The sequence below is a fragment of the Saccopteryx bilineata genome, chromosome 5, assembly GCF_036850765.1.
Source record: "Saccopteryx bilineata isolate mSacBil1 chromosome 5, mSacBil1_pri_phased_curated, whole genome shotgun sequence".
NCBI lineage: Eukaryota > Metazoa > Chordata > Mammalia > Chiroptera > Emballonuridae > Saccopteryx > Saccopteryx bilineata.
The window spans coordinates 155,825,017-155,844,352 of NC_089494.1; the positions used below are offsets into that span (position 1 = coordinate 155,825,017).

General features: G+C 36.8%; 1 protein-coding gene across 1 annotated transcript in view; it reads right to left on the minus strand.

The window, feature by feature from the left end:
* TMEM236 (transmembrane protein 236) overlaps positions 1-19,336 on the minus strand; it is a 55,851-nt gene that overhangs the window by 26,393 nt on the left and 10,122 nt on the right. The window contains exons 2-3 of the mRNA XM_066232942.1: positions 8,188-8,260; positions 4,826-4,967 (exon numbers count right to left, since the gene is read on the minus strand). Coding sequence (XP_066089039.1) covers positions 4,826-4,967; positions 8,188-8,260 — 215 coding nt within the window. The remainder of the gene's footprint in view (positions 1-4,825; positions 4,968-8,187; positions 8,261-19,336) is intronic.

Genomic DNA, 19,336 nt, shown 5'->3' on the forward strand with positions numbered 1-19,336 from the left:
GTTCATCGCAGCATTATTCACAGTGGCTAAGACACGGAAACAACTAAAATGTACTTCAATAGACAACTGGATAAAGAAGATGTGGTATATATATACTATGGAATACTACTCAGCCATAAGAAATGATGACATATTGCCATTTACTACAGCATGGGTGGACTTTGAGAACATTATACTAAATGAAATAAGTAAAACAGAAAAAGCTTAAGAACTATATGATTTCACACATAGGTGGGATATAAAACTGAGACTCATGGACATAGATAAAACTGAAATGGTTACCTGGGGGAGAAGGTGGGGAGGGGAAAAAAGAGGGACAAATATATGGTGACGAAAAATTATTTGACTTTGGGTGGTGGGCACACAGCACAGTCAAGCAGCTTAAAGACTATAGAGATGTTCACTGGAACCCTATTATTTTTGTTGATCGGTGTCATCCCATTTAATTTAATTTCAAAATAAAAAAATTTTAAAAATAGGTTTTCTTAATTGAAGAATATCCATCAAGATGCTATCAGTTATAAATCTCTAGTGTGGAGGAATACAGTTGATTTCCATTTCTTTATGTTTTTGCTTATTTCTATATGACAATATTTTTGAATGAATGTGTATTATTTTTGGAAAAAAAGAAAATATTAGAAATAAAGCAACTCAAAATGGAATGTTAAAAAAATTACTTGTTTTTGTATGTGTTGGGCCACAAACCTACATGTGTATACTCCACCAGGATGGGCCTGCTCTACCTGTAAAGCAGTATTGTATTGTGTGTTGTGTTGCTTTGTATCCTAGAGAAGCAGCAGTCAAAAGACTTTGGGTGGGGCACACTTTATCTCTAGGTGGTAGGGTCATGATTCCCAGCGAATCATCAGCTGGAGAGGTAGAGAACTGGCTACTGAGTTGCAGTACTGCCCTAGAAATAGATACAGCCTAAGACTCTAAATGAACTAGAGGAACAGTTTTCAATCATTAGCAGAAAAATCACTTTTTCAAATGAAATCTTACATAAAATACTAACTTCTAAACAAGCAAAAATTGTGTTGATCTGGGTCCAGCAGGAATCAGGGCATCCAGAGCTTTTCCGAGTCGCTCTTGCAGGAGCTTTGTAGATTACCACTGACCATTTGAAAACAAAGGGGAGTTGGTGGTAAGAAAGCAACTTCTATTCTAGCAAGTTTTGTCCATTTAGGGTATGAAATTCAACTGAAGTTATTTTTACTACTAAAACAGGGACACCTAATGCCTTAGATAAGATAAAGCTTTCCTTTATCTATGGCTCCAATGATTATTATACTGTGTTATCCCACTTACAACATGGTGCCCGAGCAAGGCTCATGCTATTCAAATAAGCCCTGCAGGTAGGACTAAAAATGTGCACCCTATCCATGGACTTATGTGTCTGTTTGCATTCACTGCTGTGTACAGGGGTTTAGGAATCTAGGGGAGGCAGGGAAGGAAATCTACAGGTGACCCTCATTTGAGGTTCAGACAATATAGGCAAGTCTGATGTAAGGAGAATCTATATGAGACCCTGTGGAAAAAAAGAAGCCACAAGATCTAGTGATGGGGGAGGGGGGAATGGTGGTGTCTGAGGGAGTCAAATGGCCATTATAGTACTTGAAATCATTGAAGCTCAGCCAATCTGTTGATACATAAGTACTCTGAGGATAAAAGGCTTCTGTTTCCTAATGAATATAGCTATTCCATCACTCTGATGAGATTAGGCATTCAGGGTGGTATGGCTTTAGGTTAAACCAGGGGTCCCCAAACTACGGTCCGCGGGCCACATGCGGCCCCCTGAGGCCATTTATCCGGCCCCCACCATACTTCCGGAAGGGGCACCTCTTTCATTGGTGGTCAGTGAGAGGAGCATAGTTCCCATTGAAATACTGGTCAGTTTGTTGATTTAAATTTACTTGTTTTTTACTTTAAATGTTATATTTGTTCCCGTTTTGTTTTTTTACTTTAAAATAAGATATGTGCAGTGTGCATAGGGATTTGTTCATAGTTTTTTTTTATAGTCTGGCCCTCCAATGGTCTGAGGGACAGTGAACTGGCCCCTGTGTAAAAAGTTTGGGGACCCCTGTGTTAAACCATTACATGTACTCTGTTTGGGCCTCTCTACAAAAGCAGAACTCAGTGGAAGAAAGTCAGTATTCCACCTTGCAGAGGTAATGTAATTCATGTAAAGCTCCAGTAGAACATCAAGCAACACCCAGAGGAAAGTGGCAGCACTAAGGAGAGTTTACAGTAGAGTCGAGCAGGAATGGCAGGAAAGCAGCATGCCAAAGTGCTTGTGCGTGAGAGTGACAACTGAGAGGAAAGCAGGAGCAATGGGATCAGCAGCAGGCTGGACAACAAATGAGATGACAGAAGACTCACTTCGGGTCTGGTTTAAAAACAGGAGAGGACACAATATAGGAGAAGAGAGATGGAGGTCCGGCCAATAGTAGTTGGGAGTGAGCTAGCAAAATTCAGATGGAAATGCTGAGGTATGTTCATTGGTACAGATACTAACTACTAAGAGCAGGGAACATTCAATCTTTGTATTATAGTCATTTTCTTCACAAGACTGGAGCTTGACATTATAGTAAGTCCTCACTTAATGTCATTGTTCTGTAAGTTTAAGCAAAACAACATATAACAAAACCAGCTTTATGACAATGAATAAAATGTTATTCGAGGGCTACATATGTCTGTGACACTGCCATGTCTTGGAGATCGATGTACAAGAGAACTTCCCATGTGAGGCTCAGGCTCCAAGCACTGTGCCCTTAGATGTTATGGCATAAAGTCACTTGATACTGCAGTATTTCAGCTGGTTATAGGAAGTAAGCAAAAAGTATTCCGTGGGGCAGTGAAGACTGCTTTTAGCAAAAGCATGCTTCTTATAAAGAATAACTTCTATTTTAATAGTTAGAAAAGAAGAGCTACATGATGATCAAACTTTGGTAGCTCAGAATTAAGACAGGATAGTGCAGGAGTGTCCAAGCAGATTACCTTAGTTTCATCCAGTATAAGATCAGAACTGCTACAAGCCTAAAGGGAGCCAAGTTATTATAAGCCATTTGTCACCTACCCTTCCTTATCTCTTTGATTCTGAAGTACCAGGTGCAGTGAAACCATATTTATAGCATAGTAGCTTATTTTCAGATTTATGTGTTACAACTTATATGTTAATGAATTTATGTATTAATTTAAGTTCCAAAAGATAAATGAGAATTTCCCATGGATTCAGAAGTCACATAATTTATTTTATTAGTATCAAGTTAAAATAAGTGTTGGAGACTATTTGAGTTCAAATTTGCATAAAGGTTAGATGTACATATAATTAATATTTACAAGGTATTTTGAGTGAATGCTAGTATTTTGAAGTATAAATTTTATTAAATGGTGCAGCTATTAAGACAGATATTAACCTTCTTAAATTTGGACCAAGAAGAAGCAGTTATACAAGATGTCTCGGAGTCCTCTGCCTAAGACTGAGTTCTTCTTTGGGTTTTTTTTTATTTCAATTTTCAGTGTCATCATGACTTCTGATACAGGGAAAATTCCTCTTTAAAAATCCAACTTATCACTTAAAATATAAAATGCCAATAAGTTCTTCCCAAAAATAGAAGTGTGTATTATTTTAAAGAGAATTTTGACGAAAAAGTTGAACAGAAAAGTTCGCATTCACATGGAAAATAGTCATTAAAAACTGCAATTTCAAAATACATTTATGCCATTTTAAGGAGCCTAGAGAAGTAGCCAAGGATTTAACGATTCTCAAATCTCCTCAGTTAAAAAAAAAAACACACTTGATTTTCAAAGATATTTCAGATGTAACTTGGGAGAATGTTTCCTCAGCAGATAGCCAGTGGCTGCCATCTTATCTAACTTGTCAGGTGGTTGTGTTAAATATAACAGTTCATCACCTCCCACCCAGGGGCAAAGTGCAAGATACAAAGCTCAGATTCTCAGATTTCCTGGAGGCCTCCAACTCAATTTTGCTCTTTCATTTGAGGAACAAGAGTGGCTGACTGGAAGGATAATAGCTCAGAACCCATAAAATGATTCTCTGGTCTTTTCCTTCCAGTCTGTAGTAGTCATGCCTATAATTCCAAAGCATTCTCTCGTGACTCACTCAGTTTACCCATCCAGCCCAGCAGGAAGTGATTAAACAAAACCTACTCATTTCAAATGCAAATCTTAGCCATAAACCGTACATACAAATACTGTAAATTAAACACAGATACTATCATATGAAATTAAATGAAATGAGGAAATTTAGTACTGACCAAACAAAATATTCAATTAAAATACATTTTTTAAAAGGCCAACCCTTATTTAGTTTTGACTGATACCTTGGGAGGAATGTGGACTATCCTGGTTTTCCTAGTGTAATCTTTAGCTTTTTGACTATACATTAAAAACAATTCTCTAGAACATAACTGCAGTAGTCAGTCATATTGATTCTTGTATCAAAGGTATCTAAACTAAACTCTTTATATCTTCATCTCAACTTAAAGTTTTGAGAGAATTCCTAAAAATACAAATCTATAATAATTTATTTAGATAATTTTTTGTTAAACATTAAATTTTTAGTATTAAATATTTGATAACTTTATTCATTTATCAGTACTATCAAAATGCAAATTAAAAATAAGAATAATTGTCTAGCTATCAAAGTTGGTTTAAAAATAATTATATTTAGGTATCTTCATATATAATCTTCTATCTATAATGTTAGCTCTAAGAATTTATCATTAAACATTTCAATAGATAACAGGATGGCAGAAAAGTGAAAAGTATAAATTTAAAAAATTTACATTTAAAAAATACTTACTCTTTTGTCTCCCTCTAAGAGGATATATCCTCAGTTTTTCAATAATGTCAACTGCAATCAAGGAAGTCAGAACCAGAGAGACTGGCAGGTCAGGCAAGGTGTCAGGTAAGACATCAGCAGAACCACTAATACTCTTTTGAACCTGTTTTCAGAAAATCATTTAAAAGCATTAAATTTTTGTGGTTTTTTTATTCAAAAGTTCTTTTAATCATCTGAAAGCAGTGCTATACATTTATTAAAAAACTAAAAGCTTGATATCAGTGGAAGAGTTTTCAGTTCAAGATAATATATAGCCTGACCAGGTGGTGGCGCAGTGGATGGAGCATTGGACTGGGATGCGGAAGGACCCAGGTTCGAGACCCGAGGTCGCCAGCTTGAGTGCGGGCTCATCTGGCTTGAGCAAAAAAAAAAAAAGCTCACCAGCTTGGACCCAAGGTCGCTGGCTCCAGCAAGGGGTTACTCGGTCTGCTGAAGGCCCGCGGTCAAGGCACATATGAGAAAGCAATCAATGAACAACTAAGAAGTCGCAACGCGCAATGAAAAACTAATGACTGATGCTTCTCATCTCTCTCCATTCCTGTCTGTCCCTGTCTATCTCTGCCTCTGTAAAAAAAAAAAAAAAAAAAAAAAAAAAGATAATATATATACTGCTCACAAAAATTAGGGGATATTTCAAAATGAATATGAAGCAATGAAATATCCCCTAATTTTTGTGAGCAGTATATATGAAAATATAACAGTAGATTCCTGGTAGTGGTAGAATGGCAATCCCTTCCAAACTTACTACTAAGCAGAGTCTCTGAGAGTCCGAGATCAAAGAGCTATAGAGACAAGTATTGGGGTTTAAAGTATTCCAAGAAGAGACCCAGTAAACCCAGGTAGGCTTTGGGACACTTTCTTCATTTGAGTAAGGTATCTACAAAAAAAAAAACAAAAACAAAATAAAAAAGCTATGGCAAGTACTATATTAATAATAATATGTGGAGAGTTTTCCTTCTGAGATCAGGAACAAAACAAAGGTGCCACCATGGTCACTTCTATTCAACACTGTATTAGAGGTTTTAGTCAGGGTAATAAGGCAAGATAAAGAAATAAAAAGTATACACATTGGCAAGTAATAAAAACAAAATATCATTATACACAGACTACATGGTTGCATATGAAGGAAATCCCCACAAAATGGATTATTTCTACATACTACTAATAAAGAGAAAATGAGATTTAAAAAAATGACAATACTATTCAGTACAACTTCAACCAAAATTTCAAGTTTTTGTGGAAAATGACAAGCTGATTCTAAAATTTATATGGAAAAACAAAGGGCAAGACACTAGAAGAAAATGAAAAGATATGAAGATTTACTCTTCTGGGTATAAAGAGCTATTAAAATGTTACAAGAATTGAGTCAGTGTGGTATTGCCACAGGAATAGAAAAGGAAGTAATGAAACAAAAACAAACTCAGAAATAGACCATGTACCTATACACTTGATTTATAACATAGGTAGCACTACAGCAAGATGTGGAAAAAGACTTTTTAATAAATGGTGCACAATCCATTGGATGTTATTTGGAAAAATAAATAGAATTTGCCTTCCTACAGTAGTAGTACAATATGCACAAAAATTAGCTCCAAATGGATTGTGAATCTAAAAGAGCATGGAAAAACAGTAGAGAGCCCGAAATATAATACAGGAGATCTTCAGGACCTGAATACATAAATAATTTTTCTGAATCAATTTTTAAAAGATAAATAACAAAATGGAAAAAAATAAAAAAGAGAAAAATGTTCAATCTCATTAATTATTAAGAAAATGCAACTTGAAACTACAATGAGATTCAAGCATATACCCATCAGAATGACTAAAATAAAAAGATTTGCAATGCAAGTGCTGGTAAGAGTATGGAACAACAGAAATGCTCATTATCTGCTACTGGACATCTAAATTGTTACAATTTTTTTTAAAAAAACTGGTACTATCTGTTATAATTGAACATTTAAATATCTTGTGACCCATCAATTCTACTACTACATATTTAACCAACTGAAATATTTGTACATGTGCACCAAAAGGCAAATGCAAAGATATTCACAGCAGCATTATTTATAATAAGCAAAATGGGAAACGACTAAATTTAATTGTGACATGTTCATAAAATGACTCCTCAAGAATGAAAATGAATGGACTATGATTATACACAAAAACATGAGTATTCTATACTCTTGAATAAAAGAAGCCAGACACAAACTGATAGACAGATACACAGATGATAGGTAAACAGATAATTTGATTTCCCCTTATAAAAGGTTAAAAACAGGTGAACTAATGTGTGGTATTAGAAGTTAAGGTAGAGCTACCTTTGGGGAGGAGGTAGTCATTGCAAGGAACATGAAGTGGCCTTTAGGCAGATGGCAAAGCTTTATTTTTTTACCTGAGTAGGGTTTACACAGTGGTTTACTTTATGGTATCTTATTAATATTGTATATTTATGTTTTGTGCACTTTTCTGTTTGTGTGTTACACTTCAGTGATAAATTACCCCAGTACTCACCTCTATCACAACACTTAAACTTAATGTAATTGTCTGTTTTTCTCTGTGCTATCAGTAAATTACTGAAGATCAGAGACTCTGTCATATTTCCTGAATGGTTTATCTCTAGTACCTAAATTGTTACCTGGCATGTAATATGCACTTGATATCTGCTCAACATATAAATAAAATAGAACAAAGTAATTTAAGTCGCACACCTTATGGAAGTGAACATTCTATCTTTCAGAACACCTTAGAAATTACTAAGATTAGTAGGGCATTCTTCTCTGCACTTCTTAGATAATAAATTCTTACAGCCTGAAAGTTCAGACTATAATATTTCTGTCCTGCAGATCCAACCATTAGAGCATTTTGAAGCTGCATTTAGTCAAAACATGAAGTTACTTTCAATAAGTATCATGTACAAATTATTTGTCAATGAATATATTATCAAAGATCTTAGCGTGTGAGTGGTTGTTCACTGGAATATTGTTCTGTTCCTTTAAAATTGAATACAATCATGAAAAGCATCAGGTAGAAGAAACAACTGTGGATCTACTTTCAAAGTTTTTTGCATTTAAAAATTATTTTGAAATAACATTCTTGTCTCTCAAACACAGAAGTAATCTTCTTTTTATGTGCCTGCTAAACTCTCCTCCATAATCTCAGTGGTAACGTGACCTTTGGAAGAAACTGGAGAAAATAATTTGGAAATAAAACCTGGGTAAAATAATCTTTAAGAAATTTGTTGGGCATACTACTCTATCAAATTTCAATAACAGAAAGAATTTTAATCTCAAAATCTTGCAGCAGAAGAAATCAAAATTCCGTACCTCCGTCACTGCTATAGAAAAGCTGAAGCTGGGGAGTGTGGTGAGCACGACACACATCATCAGAACAGGTCTCCTAGCAAAGGAGAAAAAAATAAGCAAAAGCAATAATGTACAAGATCAACAGTTCCTGTTACTTTCTGCTAATTTTGCAGTTCCTGTTCCATTCATCTATAGTTTTTCTAAGAAGCTGCTGCTTCCCTATTTCTATTTCCCAAATGCTTGACCATGGCAAAAGGGAACACACACAAAACCCAGAATGCTTTTCTAGAACAAAGGGATGAGAGATTTCCAAATACTTAACAAATCATAGGCAACCAAAAGCATCTCAGGGCAAGACGCACGACATGCAACATTTTCATTAAACTAGGATCCGGGCCCAGAGTTCAGGCTCTGGTGACTAACAGGAAAAAAAGAACAGTATGAATTTTTAAAGTTATATTATGCCCAATGTTGAAAATTTTCCTTTTCAAAAAAATATATTGAAAGATGATATTTAAGTCACTTAAGAGTGACTTAAATTGAAAATATTTGGCTATTATTTACTTGAACCAAAAGAAACCATACATACATAAAAGTCATATAATTTTTCAAACTTGTTTTTGGATAACTTCTTAACCCTTTCAAGATTAATAAACAAGTTATGAGATATAATATATACTTAATACTTTATCTTGTAAAAGTGAGAACTTAAATATACATTAGCATCATTAATTTGGGGGAAATAAAATACACTCAAAGGTTTTCTAAATTGAAATAGTTGCCTTCTTTTTCCTTAAACATATATTAATTACACTTACCAGATTGTGTGTATATAAGTATAAAAAGTGTTGGAGTCTTACAGATGACTAAGAATTTCTCCTAGGTCCTGACAGACATCCCTCTAATTCCATCCCCATCTCAGATATTCTAGGTTTAGACATAAGTTATGGGGTGGAATAGCCCCTCTCTCAAACCAAACCCAGTACAACCTGCTAAAACCAGACGTATGATCAGATTTTAAATACATAGTTTTGCCTCATTTATGAGTCCATATCCAGGTTCCTGCAGCACTCAGCTCTCTAAGATTAGCATGAGCATTCATAGAGTCCTCTTCTCAACTGGACTCCAGGAACTATTCCTGTACTTCTTCTTTATCTGTATCATCTCCCTTGATTGTCACAGCCAACCCCACTGCTTTAAACATCACCCACTTGCTAATGACTCTTAAAAATATCATGTACGCCCTGGCCAGTTGGCTCAGCGGTAGAGCGTCGGCCTGGCGTGCGGAAGTCCCCGGGTTCGAATCCCGGCCAGGGCACACAGGAGAGGCACCCATCTGCTCATTTCTCCTACTCTGATCCTCTGTTAGAATGACCTACACCTCTAACACTTACTTAGCTCTGACCATACTGACCTTCTGGTTATTTTATAATCACACCAATATGGTCCCACCTCCAAGTCATGTGCTGTCTATTCCTATTGCTAACAGTTCTCCACTCTTAGATCTCCATGTCTGACTTTGAAAGAAAGAGAAGTAAGAAAGGAAGGAAAGAAGGAAGGAAGGAAGGAAGGAAGGAAGGAAGGAAGGAAGGAAGGAAGAAAGAGAGAGAGAGAGAGGGAAGGAAAGGAAAGGAAAGCAAAGGGAAGGGAAGGGAAGGGAAGGGAAGGAAAGGAAAGGAAAGGAAAGGAAAGGAAAGGAAAGGAAAGGAAAGGAAAGGAAAGGAAAGGAAAGGAAAGGAAGGGAAGGAAGAAAAGGAAGAAAAGGAAGGGAAGGAAAGAAAGAAAGGAAAGAAAGGAAGAAGGAAGAAGGAAGGAAGGAAGGAAGGAAAGAAGGAAGGAAAGAAAAAAAGAGAAAATTATATGTATAAATAAATATGACTACCTGAAATTCTGCTGATTATTTCTTTACTTGCTAATTGTTTGTCATATTCCTTTTTGCCCATAACCCAGGGAACAGAGACTTTATATAATTGTACACTACTATTCTTTACCATTTAAAACAATATCTTTCAACCTTTTTGTGGAATAACACTTCTGGAACTCTGGTAAGTACTATGCAGTCTTCTCAGAATAGAATTTTTAAATGCATAAAATAAAATACATACTTACAAAACAAAGCAATTCTGTTGAAAAAGTAATTCAAAACCTTAAAATTGTTTGGTATATTAATAAATGTACATATCTATGAACACAATGTCTTATTTTCTTTAGAGTAAAAACTGTAATCACCAGTAGAAACTATAACCAGTCATAATTTCAAAGTAGTAAAATCATAAAACTTATCCTGAAACATCTGCAACAGCTGTAGGGGATCCAAGACGGTGGCAAAGTGGGTGGAACCCACACACACCACCTCCCAGAACCAAACTGGAATTACTACTAACATATAGAACAATAAACCTTAATAACCAACTGAAGACTAGTTTAACAGAAGTCTTATAACCAAGGATTTACAGAAGAAGCCACATCAAGACTGGTTGGAAAAGCAGAGACTCAAAAATGGCTGGCCTTCCTCCCACAGGCAGTGGCTGAGATTCTGGAGGGATGTCTCAGCTACCAAGGTTCCCCCTGAGGAGTATGGGGTCTCAACCCCACACTGGGCTTTCCAGCCCAGACACCAGTGCCAGGAAGATGAGCTCATATAACATCTGTCTGTGAAAAATCAGTGGAGATTCTGTCTGTCAGTAAGAGATAGAAGTCTGATAGAGACACTGGGCACCCATTGAAAGGCCAATGCACCAAATTTCATTTGCAGCCACTCACCCTGGCTTTAGCAAAGAGAGGACTAAGTGGACTAGAGTCATGTGAGGGGAGACTGGGGATTGTGGCTCTGGGGAGAGCTGACAGCTGACAGGATCCCTGTGCTGAGTCCCTCTCCCCCACCACAGATGCCATCTTTCTCTGGTAAACATTCCCCTTCATATAATATAAGCCTGGGGGAAAGCCACAGCCCCACCCTTTGGACTCCCTGTTGCTCGACCCTGCAGAACTTGCACCCTGCTGAGGGTGTCAGCTGCCTGGGCCAGGGTGTAGAGGTCTGGGAAGACACAGGGGGTGTCAATGACTGAGTTGTGTGGCTTTGGGGAAAGAGGCTATTCCCCCCACTTCCCCTGAACCTGACTGGCACCTCCCCATCATGGGAGATACAGTAGCCCCACTCTCCTGACTCTTGGCAGCTCTGCTCTGCTGAGGTTGGTCTCCCTGCAGAATCTGGGATAGACTGAGCTGTGTGGCATTAGTACCAGGCCATTTTTCCCTCACACACCCAACTGGAACAGAGCTTTCCATTCACAAGGTTCAAATCTTGGTCTGTGTGGGCATGATAAACTATGCTAGCCTCACCCTGACTTCTCTCTAAGACCCTGCCCCATCACAAAGGTCTGCAGGCACCTGGCAGGGGGGTAGCTAGAGTTAGTATACTCTGGGACTTTTGCTGAGAGACCTCAGACCCAGCAATGACATAAAGCTTGAACCTTTATCAATCTGGTGAGTAACACTCATTCTTACCTGGTGACTCACTGAGAATCTACCTCACACAACTCAGTACTGCCAGAGGCTCTTTCAGTGACCGAGTGTCATAGGCCAGCAGCGGGCAGTGCTGCTGACCAGTCCCTAGCTCTGTGATAGTGGAAGCTGACCTTGATGCACAGCTTGATCCTTCCTGTGAACACCAAAGCCCAGCACAGGCAACCACCAACTGTGGATCACTATTAGCTCCAAACAGGTTACCCAGGGCCAGCCACAGGCAGTGTCTGACATTGACCTGCAGCAGAGTCCTACCTAAGGGACTCCAAAACAGGTACACCCAGTGGCCAGCTTCACACAACATCAGAGCAAAATTCAGTGAGCTTTACAAGTGGCATATCTAAAGGGAGATCTCAGTAGGCACCAGACCTCGATGAGGCAAACTGTGCTTTATGTAGTCAGCACCTGCACAGCAGCTGTGTGGCTGGAGTCAATCCTCACAGTCAGCAAGCCTGAGGGTTGACCCATGCACAAACAGGCCAATAGCAATCAAGGCACAATTACAATAGGAGGCCACCCTACTGAGACTGAGAGACATAGCAGATCTGCCTAATATACAGAAACAAACACAAAGAAGCAGTCAAAGTGGAGAGATAAAGAAATATGCCCCTAATGAAAGAACAAAAGAAATCTCCAGAAAAAGAACTAAATAAAATGGAGGCAGGCAATTTACCAATTATAGAGTTTAAAAATATGTTTATAAGGATGCTCAAGAAACTTAGTAGAACTTTAAGGAACTTAGAACTTCAACAGCATGAAAAAGGACATAGAAACCACAAAAAAAGAACCAGTCAGAAATAAAAAATACAATATCTATAATGAAGAATACATTAGAAGGAATAAACAGTAGGTTGGAGAAAGCAGAGGATCAAATCAGTGATTTAGAAGACAAGGTAGAAAAAAAACATCCAATCAGAGCAACAATAAAAGAAAAATTTTTTTTTTTATTTTTTATTTTTTACAGAGACAGAGAATGAGTCAGAGAAAGGGATAGACAGGGACAGACAGACAGGAATGGAGAGATGAGAAGCGTCAATCATTAGTTTTTCGTTGCGCGTTGCAACACCTTAGCTGTTCATTGACTGCCTTCTCATATATGCCTTGACCGTGGGGCTATAGCAGACAGAGTAACCCCTTGCTGGAGCCAGCGACCTTGGGCTCAAGCTGGTGGAATTTTGCTCAAACCAGATGGGCCTGCGCTCAAGCTGGCGACCTCGGGGGTCTCGAACCTGGGTCCTCTGCATCCCAGTCTGATGCTCTATCCACTGCGCCACTGCCTGGTCAGGCAAAAGAAAAATATTTTTTAATGAGGATAGTTTAAGGGACCTTTGGGACAACATGAAGTGTAACAATATGTAAAAGAAGGACAAGAGAAAGAGCAAGAGATTAAGAACCTATTAGAAGAAATAATGCTGAAAACTTCTATAACCTGGTGAAGTAAAAAGACATATAAGTATAAGAAGCACAGAAAGCCCCAAACAAAATGAACCCAAAGAGGCCTACACCAAGACACATGATAATTAAAATGGCAAAGGTTAAAGACAAAGAGAGAATCTTAAAAGCAACAAGAGAAAGAAAGTATTAGTTACTTATAAGACAGCTCCCATAAGACTGTCAGCTGATTTCTCACCAGAAATATTTCAGGTCAGAAAAGATTGGCATGAAATATTCAAAGTAATAAAAAGCAAGGAGCTACAACCAAAACTACTTTATCCATCAAAGTTATCACTTTAAAATGAAGAAAAAAATAAAGATCTGCCCATACCAGAAAAAACTAAAGGAGTTCATTCCCAGCATTACAAGAAATGTTAAATGGTCTTCTTAAAAAAGAATTTTAAAAAAGGAAAAAAGTAACATAGTTGCAAAGAATAAAATGGCAATAAACATGTGCCTATCAATAATCACTTTAACTATAAATGGCTTAAGCAAAAAACAAAGACACACACACACACACACACACAAACTCATAGATACAGACAACCGCATTGGGATTACAAGAGAAAAAGGGGTCAGGGAAGAAGGAAAAAGAGGGTAAGGAGGTGTAAAGGGAGATGAAAGGAGACTTGACTTGGGATGGTAAACACACAATACAATATATAGATGACGTATTATAGAATTGTATACTTGAAACCTATATAATTTTATTAACCAATATTACTCCAATAAATTCAATAAAAGATATTTTTAAAAATAAATGTAAATGGCTTAAATGCTCCAATCAGGAGACATGAAGTAGATGAATGGATAAGAAAACAGGACCCATATATATGCTGTCTACAAGAGACTTACCTCTGAATGATAAATATACACAAATTAAAAGCAAAGGGATGAAAAAAATATATTTCATGCAAATGGAAATGAAAAACAGCTGGGGTAGTGATACTTATATCAGAGAAAATAAACTTTAAAACAAGGCTATAGTAAGAGACAAAAAAGGACATTACATAATGATAAAAGGAGCAATCTAACAAGAGAATATACCCTTCTAAACAATTATGCACTCAACATAGGAGCACTTATATATATAAAGAAAATCTTGATGGACATAAAGAGAGAGACTGATAGTAATACAGTCATAGTTGGGAATTTTAACATATTATTGAAAGCAATGGATAGATCTTCCAGACAGAAAATCAACAAAGAAACAGTGGCCTTAAATGATACAGTAAATCAGATGGATTAAATTGATATATCCTGAACATTTCACCCCAAAGCAGTAGAATATACATTCTTTCCAAGTGCACACGGAATAGTTTCTAGGGTAGACCACATGTTAAAACCCAAAAGAAATCTCAATAAATTTAAGAAAATTGAAATCATATCAAGCATCTTCTCTGACCATATTGGTATGAAACTAGAAATAAATCACAAGAGAAAAAAACTGAAAAGCACACAAAAACACGAAGGCTAAATATGTTACTAAATAATGAATGAGTTAACAAGGAGATCAAGGAAGAAATCAAAAGATACCATGAAACAAATGAAAATAATTACACAACAACCCAAAACCTATGGGACACAGCAAAAGCAGTCTTATAAGGGAAATGCATAGTACTACCAGGCCTGTCTCAAAAACAAGAAAAATCTCAAACAAGCTAACTTTACACTTAGAGGAACTTGAAAAGAACAACAATCAAAGCCCAAGGTAAGTAGAAGGAAGGAAATAATAAAGATAAGAGCAGAAGTAGACAAAATAGAATCTAAAAAATACAAAAGATTGATGAACTCATGAGACGGCTTTTTAAAAAGATAAACTAGATTGACAAACCTTTAATCAGACTCATTAAGAACAAAAGAGAAAGATCCAAACAAATAAAATCAGAAATGAAAGAGAAAAAGGAACAACTGACATGAAAAAAAAATACAAAGAATTGTAAAAAAAATATTATAAACACCGACAAATGGGGCAATCTGGCAAAATGAATAAATCCCTAGAAACATACAATCTTCCAAAATTGAATCAGGAAAAATCAGAGAATCTAAAAGACTGATTATAACTAGTGAAATTGAAGCAGTAATCAAAAACCTTCCAACAAACAAAAGTTCCATACCAGATAGCTTCACTCATGAATTTTTCCAAACATTCAAAGAAGAGCTAACACCCGTTCTTCTCAGACTATTCCTAAAAATTCAAGTGGAGGGAAGACTCCCAAGCTCATTTTATAAGGGCAGCATTATCCTAATTCCAAAACCAGAAAAAGACTCTACAAAGAAACAATATTTATAGGCTAATATTCCTGATGAACATAGATGCTAAAATTCTCAACAAAATATTAACAAAGTGGATCTAGCAGTATATTAAAAAGATCATACACCATGATCAAATGGGATTTATTCTGGAGATGCAAGGTTGGTACAATATCCACAAATTAATAAATGTGATACACCACATTAAAAAAATGAAGGCTAAAAATCATGATCATATCAACAGATGCATAGAAAGCATTTGATAAAATTCAGTACACATCTATCATAAAAACTCTCAGCAAAGTGGGAAGAAAGAAAAATACCTCAACAAAATAAAGGCCATATATGACAAACCAACAGCCAACATCATACTCAATGGGCAAAAACTAAAAGCGTTTCCTTAAGATCAGGAACAAAACAGGGTTGTCCCCTTTTATCACTCTTATTCAACATAGTACTGTAAGACCTAGCCACAGCAATCAGATAAGAAAAAGAAATAAAAGGCATCCACACTGGGAAGAAAGTAGTAAGACTATCATTACTTGCAGATGACATGACCTTGTATATAAAGAACCCTAAAGATTCTACCAAAAAACTACTAGAACTGATAATTGAATTCAGTAAAGTATCAGGACACAAAATAAATAACCAGAAATCAATTACATTATAAATAATGAACTATCAGAAAGAGAAACTAAGAAAACATCATACCTACAATTTACAAAAAAATCTATAGAAAATAAAATAAAACAAAATACCTAGGAATAAATTTAACCAAGGAGGTAAAAGCCTATATTCAGAAAATTATAAGACCCTGAAGAACAAGTTGAAGAAGTTCACTGAAAGAAGCTGAAGAAGATACAAATACGTGCAGCATATACTATGCTCATGGATAGGAAGAATTAACATCATTACAGCATCCCTATGACTCAAAGCAATCTATAGATTCAACACAATTCCTATCAAGATACTAAGGGTATATTTTACAGAACTAAAACAAATATTCTAAAAGTTTATATGGAACTACAAAAGATCCCAAACAGCCACAGTAATCTTCTTTTACATTTTTTAAAATTGAATATATTGGAGTAACACTGGTTAACATAATTATACAGATTTCATGTGCCCAATTGTACAATACATCTCTGTATATCATATTGTGTGTTTACCCCCCTCCAAGTCAAGCCTTCATCCATCATCATTTATTCCCCTTATACTCTCTTCCACTCTCCTTCCCCCACCCCAACTATCACCACACTGTTGTCCACATCCATGGGTCTTTCTGGTTTGTTTTCTTTTCTTTTTTTTCTCAATCCTTCCCCCACCGCAGCTGTTGGCTTGCTCTCTATGCATGAGTCTGTCTCTATTTTGCTTGTTAGTTCACTTTGTTCATTAGATTCTACAGATGAGTGAAATTATAAGGTACTTGTCTTTCTCTGACTGGCTTATTTTAGGTACAGCAATCTTAAGAATGAAGAACAGAGTAGGAGGAATCACACTACCTTATATCAAACTATACCACAAGGTCAAGGTAATCAAAAGAGCACAGTACTGGCATAAAAACAGACATATAGATCAACTAAACAGAATAAAGAGCCCAGAAATAACCTATAGCTATATAGTCAATTAATAGTTGACAAAGGAGGTAAAAACATATAATGGGGTAAAGATAGCCTATTCAATAAATGATGTTGGGAAATTGAACAGATTTGAGTAAAAAGAATGAAACTAGATCACCTTCTTACACCATTCACAAGAATAAACTCAAAAAAGAATTAAAAACTTAAATATTAAGACTCGAAACCATAAAAATTCTAGAATAAAACATAGGCAGAAAAATCTCAAACATTTCTTGTAGCAATATTTTTTTCTGACATGTCTCCTTGGGCAAGGGAAAAATAAAAAATAAACAGATGGAACTGCATCAAACTAAAAATTTTTTGTGCAGCAAAAGAAACCATCAACAAACTGAAAAGACAACTGTGAGTGGGAGAACATATTCAATGATACGTCAGGTAAGCAGTTAATTTACAAAATTTATAAAGAACTTATAAAACTCAACACCCTCCCCCCAAAAAAACCCAATTTAAAAAATAGACAAAGGACCTTAATAGGCATTTCTCCAAAAAAGATATACACATGGCCAAAAGACATATTAAAATATGTGCAATGTCACTAATTATCAGAGAAACATAAATTAAAACCACACGGAGTTATCACCTGACACCTGTCAGATGGCTAGGAAGTGGAGAAAAGGGAACCTTTGGGAACTGTTGGAAGGAATCCAGATTTGTGTGGCCACTGTAGAAACAACATGAAGTTTCCTCAAGAAATTAAAAATAGAACTGTCTCTATGACCCAGCACCTCTTGTAATATAGCTGAAGAAACACTAATTTAAAAGAATATATGCACCCCTATGTTCATGGCACACCTTTACAACAGCCAAGATTTGGAACCAGTCCAAGTGTCTATCAGTAGATGAGTGGATACAAATGCTGTGGTACATTTATAGTAACATGTGGAAAAGAAAGGCTCTTAACATGCATAATTTTTGGCAAAACGTACTTTCTTTAAGAGACTTTTAGTAGAACTTACTTTTTCTGAAAAGACTCCCTATTCCTGGCCTTGAGGTTGGTTTCCCAGACTGTGGCCTTGGGCCAGCTTTGCAAAGTCACAGGTGTTCTCAGAATGTTTCTCCCTGAATTAACTGTATAGATAAACATTGTAAAAAAGCTAGTTTCGCTGCTTTGTTTTATTGCTATGCTTCCTCTCCTCCCCATTCCTCAGTCAGTATGTAACTTTCCCTTTAAAAGCCAGCCCCAAACTGTGTTCCCCACCATACTGATTTGAATGACTTAGGTCTCCATGTGGTCTGCACACCGGCATTAAAGACTCCTTAATTTCTTAATTTGGCTAATTCATTGTGTGTGTGGCAAGATGTTTGTTTCTCGCTGTTCTGATACAACAATACGATAGAATACTACGTGGCTGTAGAAAAGAAGGAAATCTTACCTGTTTTGACAGCATGGACAAACGAGATTATAATGCTAAGTGAAATTAGCCAGCTAGAGAAGGAAAAGTACTATATATTTTTACTCATAGGTGGAATCTAATGAAAAAAATAATCTCATAAACAAAATAAAAACAGACTCATAGATAGAATAGACTGACAGCTGTCAGAGGAGAGGGGCATTAAGGGACTGGGTAAAAAAAGTAAAAGGATTAAGCAAAATAGTAACAACTTAGGCCCTGGCCAGTTGGCTCAATGGTAGAGCGTCAGCCTGGCGTGCAGAAGTCCCGAGTTTGATTCTCGGCCAGGGCACACAGGAGAAGCGCCCATCTGCTTCTCCACCCCTCCCCCTCTCCTTCCTCTCTGTCTCTCTTCCCCTCCCGCAGCCAAGGCTCCATTGGAGCCAAGATGGCCCGGGTGCTGGGGATGGCTCCTTGGCCTCTGCCCCAGGCGCTAGAGTGGCTCTGGTCTCGACAGAGCGATGCCCCAGAGGGGCAGAGCATCACCCTCTGGTGGGCAGAGCGTCGCCCCCTGGTGGGCGTGCCGGGTGGATCCTGGTCGGGCGCATGCGGGAGTCTGTCTGACTGTCTCTCCCCGTTTCCAGCTTCAGAAAAATACAAATAAATAAATAAATAAATAAATAATAATAATAACAACTTATAGATACAGACAACAGTATAGCAATTACCAGAGGGAAAGAGGCTGGAAGAAGTAGAAGAGAGTGTGAGGGGGATAAACGGTGATGGAAGACTTGGCTTTGTACTATGTGAACACATATTACAACATAGATGATCTATTATAGAACTGTACATCTGAAAACTAAATAATTACATTAACCAATGTCACTCCAATGAATTCACTTAAAAATCTAAAAATAACTGGTATCATGACATGAAAAGATCCATGGGCTATGAATAGATCTATGTAATTAAGTTATAGGTCATGCT